A 16,494-nucleotide genomic window follows, 5' to 3' on the forward strand; every position below is an offset into this window, starting at 1 on the left:
TATATACTTATTTTATACAGTACTTACAAATAGCCTGCTTGGTCCACGTAAGAATAAAAAAAAAAATGTAGTAAAACTAAAGCATGCTAACCTCCTCTGATAAATCCGATATAGAGTTATCAAACTTTATTAAACGAAATCGATTCCTTCCGCTATGTTATGGCAAAAGCAAATAGATTTAAATGCCACTGACATATGCTTACTGTTTGATGTTTTTTTGAATTCGTTTTGTCTTTAGTTAGAAAGAAAGAGTGATTTAAATTTGTCGTTTAAAAATGGCTGAGAAATTTTACATTTGCATAAATAAAACACAGCAGTCTAAAAAAAAAAGGAAAAAAACGGTTATCAAGAGGGAGAAAGCTTTTCTATTAAATCTGACACCAACGTGTTGAGGTATTTTGTGTGGACTTTTCATTTTACATTTTATTTAAATTTTATCATTGTTCTGTATCTCTGTCCTGTCCGTCTGTAACTCACTACCCGTCTAAATAAAGGCTAAAAAGAATATAACAGTTAAAAAAAAAGTACTTACATATAGAATATTTAAAGCACAATAGTTCAGTTTTAACCAAGAGAGTGGTTTGAAAACGTTAAGTGGGCTTTACCGCTCCCTTGTTCAAAATCTTTTTTTTTTTAAATGGTCATTAAAGTCCTGCACAAAATTTAACATTAATGTGCCTGAAATAAACCTTTAATAAGAGAGTATTTTGAATATATTCACTATGAAAGACTGAGTTTAAATAGTTTTGGTTGGATTCTGCCTTTCGCTGCAATACACTGCACACTGCTCTGACAAGGTATTGAAAAGGTAAACAGGCATGCAAAATAAAACTGCCTAAGATATTGAGCAATATAAGCTTTATTTTGCTTAAATGGTCAACTGAACGGCAGGTACAGGCCAGAACTGTCATGACAGATTTTTGGACAAATGACCAATATTAATTGTACAGTGATATGTTAAAGACTTTTAGCACCACATGGTGGTGAAACTGGTATATGACAACCTTACCTGCTTTCTGCAGTGCAGACACTGTTCCATCAGATGGCTCAGGGGTGGACATTCATTCAGGGCTATTGTGTTTAAACACGTGAAGCATTTTATCTTCTCCCAATCATACTCTTCAGTAGTTTTTCAAGCTCTGAAAAGTACTAGTTTAATGTTTGTACAACTACAAATTGGAATGTTGTGGCTGTGATTCTAACAGGAAAGGCAGTATGCACATAAAAGACATGGAACTATTTGATCCTTATTTAAAAAAAAGAAAAGAAACTTTTCTCTACATCACATTTAAAATGTATCCAGTTTAATCTTCAGGAGATGAATATGTACACTTTTAATTTCATCATTTACCTCAGGCAGTAAGCAATTACTGTATAATAGATTTACAAAGCAAATACTGACATAGTATTCTGTCAAGGCATGGTCCAGCATCAAAATAGGATTCAAAATACACAAGTACAATTTTGTTCCACATAAAATATGAAGTCATTGATCACTTTCATAATTATTTTAAAATATCCAAGAATGTGGGGAAAAACCCAGCGAGTGTTCTCCTGTAGGTGACGATAAGAAATACAATCAGCAGTTCTCATAAATGCATTGAAAGGGAGTAGCAGCCAAAGAGAGAGAACTGAAAAAGCAAACATAAAAATATAGACTTCTTTAAAAGGATTTACTCTCGAGGAACTGAATATTTTAAGGCATTTTAAAAACATGTAGTGTAATTTGGCAATGTCTGCCTGTGTCAGCTCTCCCCCCGTTTTTGTTTTGCACTTGTGAAACAGTCACCCAGAGTCTACGTGGCGGTGATATGAGGTTTCTACTATCCGGAGATGTTTTCTTCAGCTTGAAGGCATCGGAGGACGTAGAGGATCACTTGATAGCAGAAAATATATTGGTCCTGAAAAAAAAAGACGAGAGAATGGGTTAGAAAGTGTGAAAAAAAGGAGGTATAGAGCTAGGATACCAGCAGCAAACATTAAACTCACCTCTGTCTGTACCATTCCTTGTCTCTGAAGTCTCATGTTCCTTACGACATCTGAAATATCAAACTACAAAACAAAAATCTTTATTAGTTTGTGATCAAACTGAACTAACAGAAGAATAAATAAGATAAACTAAAATATACTGAATAAGAAAAACAAGATAAAGATTATCCACTTACATCGGCGTCTTTACTGATGAGACCCAGGACCACGTCTATACAGATGAGGGTCCCTGATCGGCCGATGCCCGCGCTGCAGTGTGTGATGATGGGCCCTGATCGATGAACGTGCCTCATGTAGGAAATAAAAGTGAGCAGCTGCTCGGGTTGTGCGGGCGTCCCGTGGTCCGGCCATCCCGTGTAGTTCAGATGAGTCACGTACTGGACTTCATTGGACTGTTAAGAGAACAATTCTTATATTAAAGGATCAATATGTCACATATATGACAGCTAGCGTCTAAAAAGGGTCCTTCAGTCCAAATTCAAATGAATGTTATTGAATCGAATCGAATGTTAGCCTTTCCTGCTTTAGCGTTCCGACTGTGGTTGGAAAGCACAGGGGAGACTTATCGGTCTGCCCCAAGGCTAGCTGCAGCTTCGGGGCTTATACCCGTCACTTTACACACACAGCAGCGAGCAGGAAGCAAGACGTGGGAGCACGGCTTTATTACACACACAGCCTTACTGTACAGTCGTTGTGTTATTTTCAGTTACCGATAACACTCCGCTGATCCGCTCCGATCCCGTTCACTCTCATGCGCACGCACTCACTTCCTGTCTCTCTCACTCACTTGCTCCACCACCCACTCACTCACTCACTCACTCACTCAGCTATTCCCAAACCGAGCTGAGCTTCTAGTACAACACAAAGCTCACGCAGGTTGCCAGGTTTAGGACACTGAACCTAGTCGAGCGCAAGGCGTGCGCTTTGACAACGACAAGCAACGAGTCCTGTGCGCTGATCTGTTTCATATCTGGCAACCCGGGGTGACGAAATGGGCAGTGGGCGGGATCACGCAGGCCAAAACACACACAGACGTTCGGCATCGGGAGGGAAATTTCAAAGTAGAATATACTGGCTGCAGCATTGTTGTCAGAGCCAGTATTTCAACTTACCATGTTTCCTTAATCCCTGATGACATATCAGGGGCATTTTATGACAAATTGCAGTAAATATATAACATATTCTTCCTTTAAAGTGTCAATGAGTAGTGTTTGTTAAAATGAGTATATAAACTAACCTCGACGTCTTTGACCTCGATGAGTCTGATGACAAAGTTGTCGAGGTATTGGTCTTTGATCAGCGTGATCTGTAACCTGTCGTCCACCATCTCTGCCGTCCTCGGCGTGTCCGGCCAGTACCTCTGACATTTCACTTTCCCGCCTTCTACTTCCTGCGTCATCATGGCGATCACATTAGACTTCTGCTCCCACACCATTTGCCAAAAGTCGCCCAGAGTTGTGGGTAAGGGACCCTGACAGGCGATGTACATGTAGCTCTCATCCTTCACCGGCATCTTGATGAAGTTGGCATTGATGTAGCCCCCGTCTTTGCCCAGCATGACTCGAGTTGTGTCAACTAGAAGAGATATACATATTTATAAAGATAATCAACTTTGATTAAAGCATCATACATGAAGCTGTGACTTTTCTTACAGGGGACGATATTCTTGTAGCGATTCTTCTTCTTGTTTTCCCTCGTCTGACCGATTAGGCAGTCGTCCAGGGGCTGCAGGTTCTGAAGATTCTGGAGGTAAAACCAGATGTTCTTAAAAATCTAAATTAATTAATTCACAGGCGCTGAAATACAAAACGGATTCTTACCTCAAACTCCTGCAGCGGGACTTTCTGCTCAAGAAGCCCCCTCATCATGCGGACCACAGTGTTGAGCTTTGGTCCTGTGTACTGGCCATCAGGGACCACTTTGACGAGGGGTAACGAGGTCAGCTCATCCTCTGTGATGATTGGTTCGTCTGGGGGAAGACAGGAGTAGTTAAAAAGCATAAACATCATTCGAAATTAAAAAAGTGATGGTCCAAAAATGTGTGGTCTGGTTAGACTCCAATCTCACTGCACTCACTAACTAAGATGGTAAAATATTAAAGGAGCAGTTCTCCCCTGGAAAAAGCCACTGTCAGTCAAAGCTGGTGTTCTCTGTAATCAATAGAAGCAATAATATTTGAAACTGGCGCCATAGCTGTAGAGAAAGTTGTACAAACAGCTCGTGGTTTCGCCCATTCTACATTCCTACAACACCCAGCGTGCATTGCGCCCCTCCCTCTGAAAGGAACGGCCCAGTGAGAGACGCTGGAGTGATCTCAGAGCGGTACAGAATCTGAAATACGACGAGAATACACCGGTGGATCGTCTAAAAAATCTTCAGGTCTACATTTCAAACCTGACGATTTTGAACGAGACATGACATCGGAGGCAGGCGTCCTAGATTGAGGAAGTGTAGTTTAGCGAGCTCCCTGGCCTCCGCTAGATGACACGTTTTACGTAGTCTGGTGGAGGTTTTCCAGGGCCCATTGGAGAAGAGGATAGCGTCCTCCAAAGGCAAAGAGCGAAATTGCATTTTTTTTCTACCATATTAGCATTAGCTCCCCATGATAGCATGATAGGACTGAAGTTGAAAATCAAATGTATGTATCATGTTTCCAGTAGAGTAATATTAACTTTTTTAAGAGTAAAAATTTCAAAGCTGGGGAAAAGGTCAGCTTTACCATCTCTTGATTTAGAGTTCATGTTTTCAATAGGAAGCTCATCGCTGCCCCATGTGATTTCATCTTCCTCTGGCTGTCCGGCACTCATCTGCAGATAGCTGTTGATATGAAAAACACAAAATATCAACAGGTGAGGAGGACAGATATTCGTATCGGGACATGTTTGGATCAAAAAAAGCCGAATCTTACTTTTTGTTCCTTGGATCGTCAACACTCTCCTCAGGCCATTCCACTTTCCGGGAACTCTGTTACAAATAATCATGGATGAAACAGACAGAAATATCAGATTAAAGGAGCTCATCGTGAAATATTTCATCAAGCCTAATGAACAGGATTTGTACCTCAGGGGAGTCTTCAGGTAAAGAGGAGCCATCACAGTCTGTGTCCTCTGAAAGCTCTGCGCTGTGCTCCGTCTCTCCTTTCCGTTCATCTGGATCATCTTCATAGTCTGTGCAACATGAGACGTCGTCAAGTTTATGAAGATTAGAGTTGTGTTTACAAGTTACTCACAAAATATTCAGTACATTTTCTATGCCTGTGTGTTATTACCTATTGGTGGTATGAGAGGGAAGCCGCCAGATTTCCGCTCATCTTGGGAAGCCAACAGCTTAGTCTTCACCCCACTGTCCTCACTCAGATCTGAAGGAAGATGAAGGAGAGAGGTGCCGAGAGAAAGGTTACATTATTAAGGAACTATTATTAATATTATTGCATTTTAAAGTAAAATGAAGTTTTAAATAATTAACTAAATGTGTTTAAGCATGTTTTAGGTCTCTGCTTGTACCTGCATTTCCATTGCACTTGTCGGAGTTGATGGGCAGGTAGGCCAGGTATGTGCTTGGATTCTGGTCTGGGGGTCTTGACACTACAATATGTACCAGCTCTTTCGCTTTACGGATGGTGGTGACAGCCTTGGTGTGGGACACACCTGTCATCAGATCTTCATTCACCTGCAAATAAAGACAGATAGACATAACTCATACACTTAATAAAAACAGGGTTGTGTATTATGTTGTGTCAGACCAGCCAGAGAAAGTAATTCACAGTGTTTAATACATGTAGGGTCCGGAAATGTTCATAGTGTGTATGCAGGGGCCAGCAGTTAAAGGAGCTATTGGAAAAAGCCACTGTCAGTCAAAGCTGGTGTTCTCTGTAATCGATAGAAGCAATAATATCTGAAACTGGCGCCATAGCTGTGGAGAAAGCTCGTGGTTTCGCCCATTCTACATTCCTACAACACCCAGCGTGCATTGCGCCACTCCCTCTGAAAGGAACGGCCCAGCGAGAGACGCTGGAGTGAAATACTAGGCAATGGCTCAGAGCGGGACAGAATCCGACATACAACGAGAATATACCGGTGGATCGTCTAAAAAATCTGATTTTGAACGAGACATGACATCGGAGGCTGACGTCCTAGATTGAGGAAGTGTAGTTTAGCAAGCTCCCTGGCCTCCGCCTGATGACGCGTTTTACGTAGTGTGGTGGAGGTTTTAAAGGGCCCAATGGAGAATCAGATAGCTTCCTCCAAAGGCACAGAGCCAAATTGCATTTTTTTCCTACCATATAGTTCCCCATAATAGCTTGATAGGACTGAGGTTGAAAATCGGCGCACTGGCCCTTTAAATGCATTTATTAGAAATTGGAAGAATAAGGGCCCGATCAGACAGAGTGCATTTTGCAGGCTGTAAAACGTGAGGTGCACTGCACTGCCTTTTTTGTTGATGCCTACGGTTAAAAAAAGAGCAGCTTGCTGCGCCTTTTTTTCCTACTGTTTTTAAGGCAACGACTGAATCATTAGCTGTCATTAACCTAACCGTTATACTGTAAACTGACAGAAGGCCCGCCTCTCCTTTCATCCGATTGGACAATCAGAAAAAACGCCAATGACGTCGGCCGCTTTTCTGCTTTGAGTTGAAGCTTTTTCAACTCGAGGCGTTTCCTTGAAAGCTCTGCAACGCAAAAGCAGCGCACAAAAAGCGTCCCTCTCACTGAAAACAATGACAGAAAAGCCTAAATAAGCATTATGCTTTTTAAAAATACAGCTGAAATTTAGCTTAAATTCTGAGCAGCAGATGTCAAACATCACTCACTTTCAGCAGCCTGTCTCCCACTTGCAGTTTCCCTGACGACTCTGCTATCCCTCCTGGTGTGATGGACTTAACAAAGATCCCCCTTTCCCCTCCGATCACAGAGAAACCCAGACCTCCTGAGTGCGGCTTCTCCAGATCCAGCTGTATGATGTCCTCCTGCATAATAAACAAAAGTTAACACCTTTAATCTGGGACTCTAAACTTTTGTTCGGTGGCAAAGTAGTAACATAAGTTTGATGGCAATAGTCAACAAAATGTAATGTACCTCTATGGGACAAAGTGCTGCAAGACACTCTGTATCTCTCGGATCTTCTTCTTTAAGAAACCCTTAAATAGCAAAACAGATGTTGAGGTTATATGCAAAATAACAGACGCAATGAAAATGTTAACAGGTGACACTTTAAAGATCTGAAACACACCATTGATGCTGGATGAAACGTTGGGGCTGATGTTGTTGTTAAGGAAAGAGACACTTTTCTGCTCGGGAGACACCGGCTTTCCATCCCTATGAGCCGCAGAACAAGAAGAAACAAAACTAAAACAACAATATCTCGGGCTGAAAATAACATCCACATAAAAAACGACACTGAATTTGCAAGAAAAACACACTTCCTCTGTGTAGCTACCTTGTTGCCTTGATAGCGAGGTCGTCGAGAGAGAGCTCCAACAGTCTGGTGCTCTCACTGAGAGTCAGGTCCTGGGTGGGAGCACCGTTGATGTAGTGGATTAGATCGAGTGGTCTCAGGCTGCCTTCCTCAGAGGCTAATGAACCTGGCACAATGTCTTTCACAAATAGGACACTGTAAACACTGTCGCTGCCTCCATCCAGCTCCAAACCTGGGGAAAGAACAAGCAGTAAAACTATTTAGACACCGGACACTGGAGTCAGGACACACAGTGGCTGAATTTCAGATGTGCATGGTGTGTTATATGTTGATGAGTGAAGGCTGTTTCTTACCGAGAGGATCTTCACTGCCCTTAAAGCAAATGTCAGGTAGTAGGTGGGCTTCGATTGGGGGCTTAGGAGGCTCCAGGACCCTCCCCACGACCAAGTCGACCACACGGGGGGCTGCACGCACAAGATTGACCACCTCGGTGTGGCCCATATTGCTCACATCTGTGTTGTTCACCTGGAGATGAGAAGTTAAAGATTCTGACATTATGAACTCCAGTGAAAGGCTTGCCTATTTTGGTAAACCTGCTTTTATTCTTTCTTGTTGGGAGTTGAAGAGAAGGTCGATACCGCTCATGTGCATATTGTGTGCTGAAGAGCCTGCAGGCGATTGGTTTACTCTCCCATAAGGACGGGACTCAGAGGGAAATAGTTCGCGTGGCTCTGCTCAAAGTAAAAACAAATATGCCAATCGTCTCTTTTGTTGTCCGATTAACACATTTTTGTTGAATCCAAACACTTTACTTTAGACAGATCCTTACTGGTTCATTCTGCTTAGTCTTTAAGCTAACCCCTGGCTCTAGCTCCATAGCTCATGTGCTGACATGAGGGCCGTTGATCTCGTTATTTAACTATTGGCAACTATTGACAATTGCTTTAGATGCAAACTATTTCTTGAGACACATTTTAGAACAATCTATATTTGGGTAGTATTAATGCACAACAACACAGCCTGAAACATGCTGCAGGCTGTGACAAGAATAATACCCCTTTCCCACCAAAATTAGTGCATCGACACAGGTTTTTCAGACCCGTGAAGACCCGCTAATAAATGCCGATTGTCTCTTTTCCCATTGCCAGTGGAGTATACTCCTGTCGGTCTCTTTTCTACTGCGACACCGACAAACTTCAAGTTTCCGGCTGGAACTTCAATGCACGTCACAGCATCGCGCCGGAAAAGAGGCGGAGATTAGCGTGTCGACCTGGGTCGTGTGTCCCCATCATTGGCGATCGGAGCCGAGGCGATAATTACCAGGGCCTACTGCAGTCATTTGACCCGGGTCTGAATGCCGATTGTAACCAGGTTTTTGACCAGGGGCTTAAAGGGATTAGGGAAGAATTCGTACCATAATCATTCTGTCCCCGGGCCTGAGCCGTCCGTCTCCTTTGGCTGGATCCTGGACGATGTCGTGGATGTAACACCCGTGATCGTTGCCTTTGGTGAGGGTGAAACCCAGGCTGCCTTTTTCTGACTTCACCAAGGAGACCTTCATCTCAACATCCTAACAACAAAAACATTTTTTAATTACAGGAATTGTTTGGAACACTTTGGGCATTTTTAGATTTCTATATGGAGAGCTTTCCTTCCTAATTTCCTTACCGGGACAAATTCTTCAATGTCCTGTCCATTGCTGGACAAAGTGAGGTTTAGGGGAAGAGGCAGTGGAGGAGGCAGGGGGTCTGGGCTTGGGGCAGTAGGGGAGGACACCATAGGCTGGGGGGATGACTCTAAATCAGCCGTCACAGGGGATGAAGGACCCCTGTCAAACACAAACACAGATACAAAATGATATAACATATCAGAGAATACAATTAATGTGTATGATCGGATCTTTATTTGTACTTCTTGATCGGGTACCTCTTGCTGAGGTCAGATCTCGTCATTGACAGGTTTGGGGAGTAGAAGGCCGAGTGCGCGCTGTCGTCCAGCTGACCCGTGCTGTCGTAGCGTCCCAGGCCGGTGCTGGGGGTGTGGTACACGCTCCGCTCCCACATCTGCTTGCTCTGCTCCACATTGCTCGGGCTGAATGCCTCCTCTACCTCCTCGTCCCCGTCCGTGCTGTCGCTGTAGCTGTTGTGTCGGCCGGGGGTTTTGAGCCGCAGCCGCTCCAGAGCATCCTCCACGGCGCCCTGGATCATCTTGCCTTGCGCATCTGAAGGAGAGTTTGGCCTGTCGTAGCTCAGGGTGGGCTCGGCCTGGGTCAGCGGCTCCTTCCGAGGTGATGGCATCGGCGTCTTGAAAGAAATATATTAAAATTAAGTTTCCATAAATTATAGTAACTTAAAATTTCCACCAAGAAGTGAGTGACACTGACTTACCAAAGCTGAAGAGTCCATTTCAGGAAGAACCCCATGTTCAGGTCTGCAGAGGAGCAACGTCACCTCCTGCCCGGTTCCTCGCAAGGCTGATATCACCTCCTACGTGAGTGTAAGGAAAAAAACATGCAATCAAACATTGTCTTCCAACTTCCTTAGCATGTATATAACGCGAAATTTCTACTAACATGTTGCGAGAGTCCTTTGAGGGGGGTTTGATTGACCCGCATGATGACGTCGCCCACGTTGATGCGGCCGCTCTCTGCAGCTGGTTGGCCAGGAAACAGCTTTTTGACCCGCACCATGCTGGAGCCGTGGGGTTCGTCCGGGATGTTTTCCTCCCGACTGAAACTGAAGCCGAGCCCTGAGGTGTTCTTCAGCAGGCACACGTCGAACACGTTATCTGTGGGGATGAAGACATTCAGGTACGGTGAGCGTCATTAGCCAGAGAAGTTAGACGTGTTAGTCCTGAGATAAAGTAGTTTTATATTATTTGTGGTTTTGAATCCATATATTTAATTTCAGTTACTTGTGCAATTATTTGGCTGATTAAAGGACAGGTTCATATTTTTGTTCATCTTAATACAATTGTTCTATGTACAATAGAAGCCTTAGCCTGTAGAGGTAGTTTAAGGGCGCATTCACACCTAAAGTCTGTTTGTTTGGTCCGAATCAAAGACCAAACTGTTACAATGTTGCATTTTGCCTTGAGTTTGGTTTGTGTTCACAAAGCAGTTTTTACCAGCGGACCAAAAACTTTGATACACGAGGAGACTGCTCTCTGATTGGTCTGAATTTAAACGTGAATTTAAACTGTGCACTCCTTAATCACACTCAACATGATCGTGGACTTGAATGTTCTGTTGTCAGAGTATCTTTACTTTAAACCGACATCATTCCACAGCTCGATCAGTTCCACTCTCCTTTAGTGTTTTAGTGAACACTTTGAACACCTCCGTGTTTTTTGTGCGTTTCCACAAGCATTTGTGAAATTGTTTGGTCGGCCCATATTTCGGGGCGGCTGTGGCTCAGTGGTAGAGTCGGTCGTCTTTCAATCGGAGGGTCAGAGGTTCGATCCCCAGCTCCGTCAGGCTACATGTCGAAGCGTCCTTGGGCAAGACACTGAACCCCAAATTGCTCCCGGTGGCATAGCCAACGGGTATGAATGTGATATCTGATTGACAGTTGGGCACTTTAGGTAGCAGCCTCTGCCATCAGTGTGTGAATGGGTGAATGTGATATGTAGTGTAAAAGCAGCTTTGAGTGGTCGCAAAGACTAGAAAAGCGCTATTTAAGTACAGTCCATTTACCATTTACCATATTTCTTCATCACTCTGTCTCTGCAAGTGTAAGCATCCATAACAACCCACAATGCAAAGTGCTTTGATTTGCTTCCTGTATTAGGTCCTGCTTTAAGTCCGTTTATGTTCTCACTGCAATCAAACTGCACCAAGGTTCGCTTGGAGACCACCTCTTCAAGCGGTCTCGGACTGGCTGTTTTGGCCCGCACCAGGATACGCTTTCACAACTGCCCAACCAAACCGCACCAGGGGTTAAACTGCACCCGAGTTTGATTAAAACGGACTGAATGCTGTGCTTGTGAAGACGCCCTAAGGCATTTTCTAGTTATTTGAAAGCACCGTCCAAACCAGCCACTGAGCCCTAAATAGGCAGCAGTTTGCAGCTAATGGCTTGTATACAGATCCTAATTTTCTTTTAAATGAGATTACCAACAGCAGTAACTTCATTAGATAGGACAGCGTCTCAGTGATATCCTGTCAAAGATAACGATCAGAGTGTTTCCCTGCTTACTTTCATTACCGTCCTTGTGGACTCACATGAACTGACCTGAAAACAGGTGCATCACAGTGCGGTTAAACGAGCTACCTTTGGTTAGTTTGGGCCACTTAAAGACCCACAAAACCTTGCAGCATGAGAAGCCGTTGTTGTGTCCTACATTGTTGCCTCACCTTCTGTCATAAAGCTGTACTCCGGTCTTTCTTTGACCTCCAGCAGCGGCTCGATGCTGCTGTTCTGGTGTCGGATGCTGACAGAACCGGGTGGAGTGCGCTGAGGTGTGAGGGGAGCGTGGATGCTGTCTGCAGGCGGGTGACCCTTCTCCAGCAACAAGTGCACCGTCTGAGAGAGAACATCGATTTACATAGAGTTAGAGTTCAGCAGAGGTGGAAGTAACGAATTACAAGTACTCACGTTATTGTCACTGAGAAGCTTTTTCGTGTAGTCCAAGTCAGTGATTTTACTTTTACTTAAGTATGTTTTAAATGAAGTGATTCCCTACATTTGTACATCCATCCGTTACTGAGTAAAATACTTATCCACAGATATTGCGAGCTAGAAAGAATAACTGACTTGGACCAGAAACCAATCAAATGCATCGCATCAAAAACAGGCTAATGAGATCAAAGCGTCATGCATCGCATCAAAACAGCGGTGCCGGTTGATTTTCACTGAGTCCGAAACGAAGAAGGAAATCTGGGCTGCAACTACCCGGGCCCGACGCATAACGTTAGTGAACCATGAATGGGACAGGAGAGAGTTCAGAGGAAACGCCACCTTTGACAGACTGAAGGATGTTTTTTGTTTAACCAGAAACAGCCGATAGATCGCTCTCTTCAAAGCCACCAGGCTCCATTAACAAAAACAGTAATTTTACCTCGCAGAATACGGGACTTGGTGGTCTACCGCTGCCTCGTTACACATCATAACCCATTAAAACACTACACAACAACACAAACAAACCGATCGAGGCAGCGGTAGACCATCAGCAACTCCTGTGTTCTGTGAGGTAAAATCACTGTTTTTGTAAATGGAGTCTGGTAGCTATGAAGAGAGCTGCTGTTTCTGGTTAAACAAAGGGTCTTACTCTTCGACAAAAGGTCCATCTCTCGTCATTTTGACACCAAAATGAAGTTTTGTTTTATTTGCATAGGATGCGTGTGTAAGGTTACCATGGCAACATTTGTTTCTTAGAATAATCAATTGGGTGGGAAAGTAACTAAGTAACTTGAAGGTAATTAAGGTGCTCTTTACACCTCTGGTGTTCAGCCGGTATCAGTTAAAAAGCTTAGCAGCAGGCTGCTCATGCTTTATGTCATCCCTCACCTGCCCGGTGTCTCGGAGCGCCTCCACTGCTTGCTGATGAGTGGCTCCGTCCAGACTTTTTCCATTGACGGCCACCACACGATCACCTTAAGAGAGACAGTGCAGTTAAAGGCGTAAAATACTGAGTCTTAATAGAAGAAGGTGAACACTCTTCACTGTTCCATTATCTGTAACATCACCGCTAAGGCCGTTACCTTTCTGTATCCTTCCATCAAGCTCAGCAGCTCCTTTGGGGATGATGGCTTTGACGTAGATGCCTCCGTGTCGAACAGTCGTGTTGACGCCACCCTGAGAAAAGAACACACCTCTTAGTCTCATCAGTCAACGACAAAACACTTAATTATGTATTTTCAGTGGGGGTTGATGTCAGGGGTGGGTGATTCAATTTCACTGGTGATCAATTTTCCCATTACAAGTGTAATTGGTAAATGATAAATGCTTCGTCTTCATCAACATCAACCAAAGCTTATAAGAGATGTTTTTGAAGGTCTTTTTGGAAGAACAATCAGGATCATAGGGGGGTAAAACTTTGATTAGTAAACAGGTACGTTTTGTTGTTTGTGGCCCTTAGAATAGATCTGACTTCTGTTTGAACCAGTGTTTCCCATTAATTTAACGAGACTGAGGCGGGCCGCCATAGTCTTATTTGTCCTGCTTAAGTTTCATAATGAACCGAAAATATTTTTACACTTCAGTTCTCATTATAACATTAAAGATCTCTAATGTTGTGTTTTACGTGGTTCATTCAGCAAAGCATCTCTCACTCTCGGTCACCATTCATATCTATACAACCATTTGTTTGCAAGAGCACACATTTCTAGCCTTCTAGTCTTCTAATTTACTACACAGGAGAGAAGCCATACAGGTTTTCATTGTACTTTGGTATAGTGACAATAAAGTTAATTCTGATTCTGACTTAATGTCTACAAATTGGCTGAAGGTTTTAAAAGTAGTTCATATCTTCAATCCTGGACAGTTAATCGTTACAATAACTTTGTAATGACACAATTTTTCAAACACGTGAACGATAATTTTTCCTTTTCACATTGTTAACAAGCAACAGTTTTGGGCGCAGGTTTAGCTCAGAAGTGGAATTTTGATGCCAGTGCCGGCAGTTTTTGACGTTGATTTTTGGAGTGTTTTTTTTTTACGTCGGTCTTTGACATCAGTTTTTGACATCGAATTTTGATGTCAGTGCCGGCGGTGTTGGACAGCAGTTTTTGATGTCAATTTTTGAAGCCGTTTTTTGACGTTGGTCTTTGACATCAGTTTTTTTTTTTTAAGATAATTTTTTTAGCCTTTGGCTTTATTGATAGGACAGCTGAAGATAGACAGGAAATGTGGGGAGTAGAGAGTGGGGGATGACATGCACCAAATTATCGGCAGACCGGGAGTCGACCCTGCGATCAGTGCGACGAGGACTGTGGCTTCTATACATGGGGCGCCTGCTCTACCGACTGAGCTAAATAGCGCCCCTTTAACATCAGTTTTTGACGTTGACTTTTGATGTCAGTGCCGGCGGTGTTGGACAGCAGTTTTTGATGTCTATTTTTGAAGCCGGTTTTTGACGTTTTTGATTTGTGAAAGGCCAGAAACACAAAACAAACAAAAAAGAAAAACATGTTTGTGCCCCCTTTAAAAAGGTCCTTCTATTTAAATTAAGCTTTGGTTGAAGTTTCTAATTATTTCCAAAGCATGTAAGACAAAGCGTTCATCATATAACAATCATGCATCAGCTGAAAATGAAATCTAGCTACTCTGTGAAGTCACTGACAAAATCACTAAGAGATTAAATCTAAATAATCAGAGACTAGTGAACTTCTGTTTGGTGACAACAGTCATGATGATGAGTTTAGTGTTAAGGTGGATTTTGTGGTTATTGTCTGTTTGTATTTATTTTACGAACACAACACAACACTCAATCACTGATTGTGTTCAACACTAATACTTTACAGCAATCCTGGTCTGAAGACACACAGTCAAGTGATTTGTTAATGAGTGTTAATGAGAGAGAGGAATTATATTAGTGGCACTCGAGTGAGTCACTCCAGAGGCAGCAGCAACACGTAGGAAACCACAGGAAAGACCTCTAACCAGTCCTGTGTGTACTCTCTTTACTAACTGGAAAAAGGTAATAATCATATCAGGTAACTTTATTTAAAACAATAAGCATGCATAAAGAATCAGGCGGACAATACTCCCACAAGAGCTCCCAGATCTGACAGCATGCAGCGAAGAAAGCAAACCCAACCAAGCCACATGTATACAAACGAACAACAGTGATGAGATGACGGGGGGAAAGGGGCAAAACAAAGAGAGGGTGAAAACCTTGCCGAACAGTACCGTGACACTTATGCCCAGGCTGCTGTCTTTTTTGGACAGCTCAACGTCAAATAGTTCTCCTGGTCGGAGACTATTGACCCCTGGGGCATTACCATTTAAACTTTCCATGATGTAATCCTGCAAACAGAGAACAGGGTATTAAGTTGAATTATGACAAGCTGGGACATGCAGAGAGAAAAATAGGAACAAAGGAAGGTGAGGAAGCTTCACTAGGTAATGCCGATATGACATGCAGTGTAGAGGTAAAACACAGCCTTGCATTGTAAATGCAATGGCAGACAAAGGTTATATACAAGGGGCAGTTAGTTGTGCCAAGCATTTGACAGCTAATGTTTAATGCTTGCTTGTGGAAGAAGATTTATCTTTGCTCCACCTCCTGAGTGGTAGGATGTAAAAAGTAACAAATACATAAAAACACAAAAGTCGCACCTTTTTGACCTTGAGTTGCTCTTGACTACTTGAATAAGTCTCCTCATCCATGTCTGAATCCCCCCAGTCCGAATGTTCGGACACTTTGGGAGCCTCCGACACTTTAGGTTTTCTTGTTTTAGGCGGCAAAGCCGGCGGCAGAGGATCCAAACCCACGTTCGGTTCTGGTCTGTGTTGTTGGGCAACCGGTGCAGCTGCAGGAGCGGCTTTAGCTCTCTCGAGGCACTGCAGAAGTCCATTAGCAGGGAGTTTGCTGACTTTAGAAGGACTGCTTGTCCTGGTGTCGTGAGAATTGAAGCTGATAAGCTGGTGGACTGGGGGAGAGGTGGATGACGGTGTCCCAGCGTTTTGGAGGGGAGGGACGGGACTTCCTGTTCCCACTTTCTCCTCCGAGGAGCTATCGAAGTCTACTTCTCGTCTCTGTTCGTAGTTTAGTGCCTTTAATGCAGAGTTGGCTTGGTAGGGAACGTAGCCTGAAGAGGATTCTATCAAAGCAAACACAAAGAGATGTCATATTAGACTATTTTGCACAATTTAACAAAAAAAAAAAAACTACCCTCATACTCCCGCTTTTACCTTTGTAGAGCCGCTCTTTGGGCTGCGACACCACCAGATTAACATCATCAGGAGCATTCTGGAGGATATCAATGGTGGTGGCATGAGAGAGCCCGTGCAGGTTCACGTCATTCACTGAGATCAGCCGGTCACCTGCATAAACAAACTGTTACACACATGGAAGAAGGCCAAGTATGGCAAAGCAGGACTGCTGACAATACTATACTGAAAGAAAGAAAGAAAGAGAGAAAGAAAAT

The 16,494-nt window shown here is 43.4% G+C and overlaps 1 protein-coding gene across 1 annotated transcript in view; it reads right to left on the bottom strand.

Moving 5' to 3' along the window:
• Positions 1-1,287: 1,287 nt before the first annotated feature.
• Positions 1,288-16,494, bottom strand: part of ptpn13 (protein tyrosine phosphatase non-receptor type 13) — a 55,081-nt gene continuing 39,874 nt past the window's right edge. The window contains exons 23-49 of the mRNA XM_069673027.1: positions 16,259-16,390; positions 15,683-16,167; positions 15,254-15,370; positions 13,105-13,198; positions 12,911-12,996; positions 11,758-11,926; positions 9,976-10,190; positions 9,791-9,889; positions 9,330-9,706; positions 9,072-9,231; positions 8,818-8,973; positions 7,757-7,928; positions 7,425-7,635; positions 7,218-7,303; positions 7,064-7,125; positions 6,799-6,954; positions 5,493-5,658; positions 5,258-5,347; positions 5,050-5,156; positions 4,898-4,953; positions 4,709-4,806; positions 3,810-3,958; positions 3,642-3,732; positions 3,227-3,564; positions 2,166-2,381; positions 1,990-2,052; positions 1,288-1,901 (exon numbers count right to left, since the gene is read on the bottom strand). Coding sequence (XP_069529128.1) covers positions 1,824-1,901; positions 1,990-2,052; positions 2,166-2,381; positions 3,227-3,564; positions 3,642-3,732; positions 3,810-3,958; positions 4,709-4,806; positions 4,898-4,953; positions 5,050-5,156; positions 5,258-5,347; positions 5,493-5,658; positions 6,799-6,954; positions 7,064-7,125; positions 7,218-7,303; positions 7,425-7,635; positions 7,757-7,928; positions 8,818-8,973; positions 9,072-9,231; positions 9,330-9,706; positions 9,791-9,889; positions 9,976-10,190; positions 11,758-11,926; positions 12,911-12,996; positions 13,105-13,198; positions 15,254-15,370; positions 15,683-16,167; positions 16,259-16,390 — 4,229 coding nt within the window. The 3' untranslated portion in view covers positions 1,288-1,823. The remainder of the gene's footprint in view (positions 1,902-1,989; positions 2,053-2,165; positions 2,382-3,226; positions 3,565-3,641; positions 3,733-3,809; positions 3,959-4,708; positions 4,807-4,897; positions 4,954-5,049; positions 5,157-5,257; positions 5,348-5,492; positions 5,659-6,798; positions 6,955-7,063; positions 7,126-7,217; positions 7,304-7,424; positions 7,636-7,756; positions 7,929-8,817; positions 8,974-9,071; positions 9,232-9,329; positions 9,707-9,790; positions 9,890-9,975; positions 10,191-11,757; positions 11,927-12,910; positions 12,997-13,104; positions 13,199-15,253; positions 15,371-15,682; positions 16,168-16,258; positions 16,391-16,494) is intronic.

The sequence above is a fragment of the Semicossyphus pulcher genome, unplaced genomic scaffold, assembly GCF_022749685.1.
Source record: "Semicossyphus pulcher isolate SPU_LCO1_2020_fin unplaced genomic scaffold, fSemPul1.0.p SCAF_22, whole genome shotgun sequence".
Lineage (NCBI taxonomy): Eukaryota > Metazoa > Chordata > Actinopteri > Labriformes > Labridae > Semicossyphus > Semicossyphus pulcher.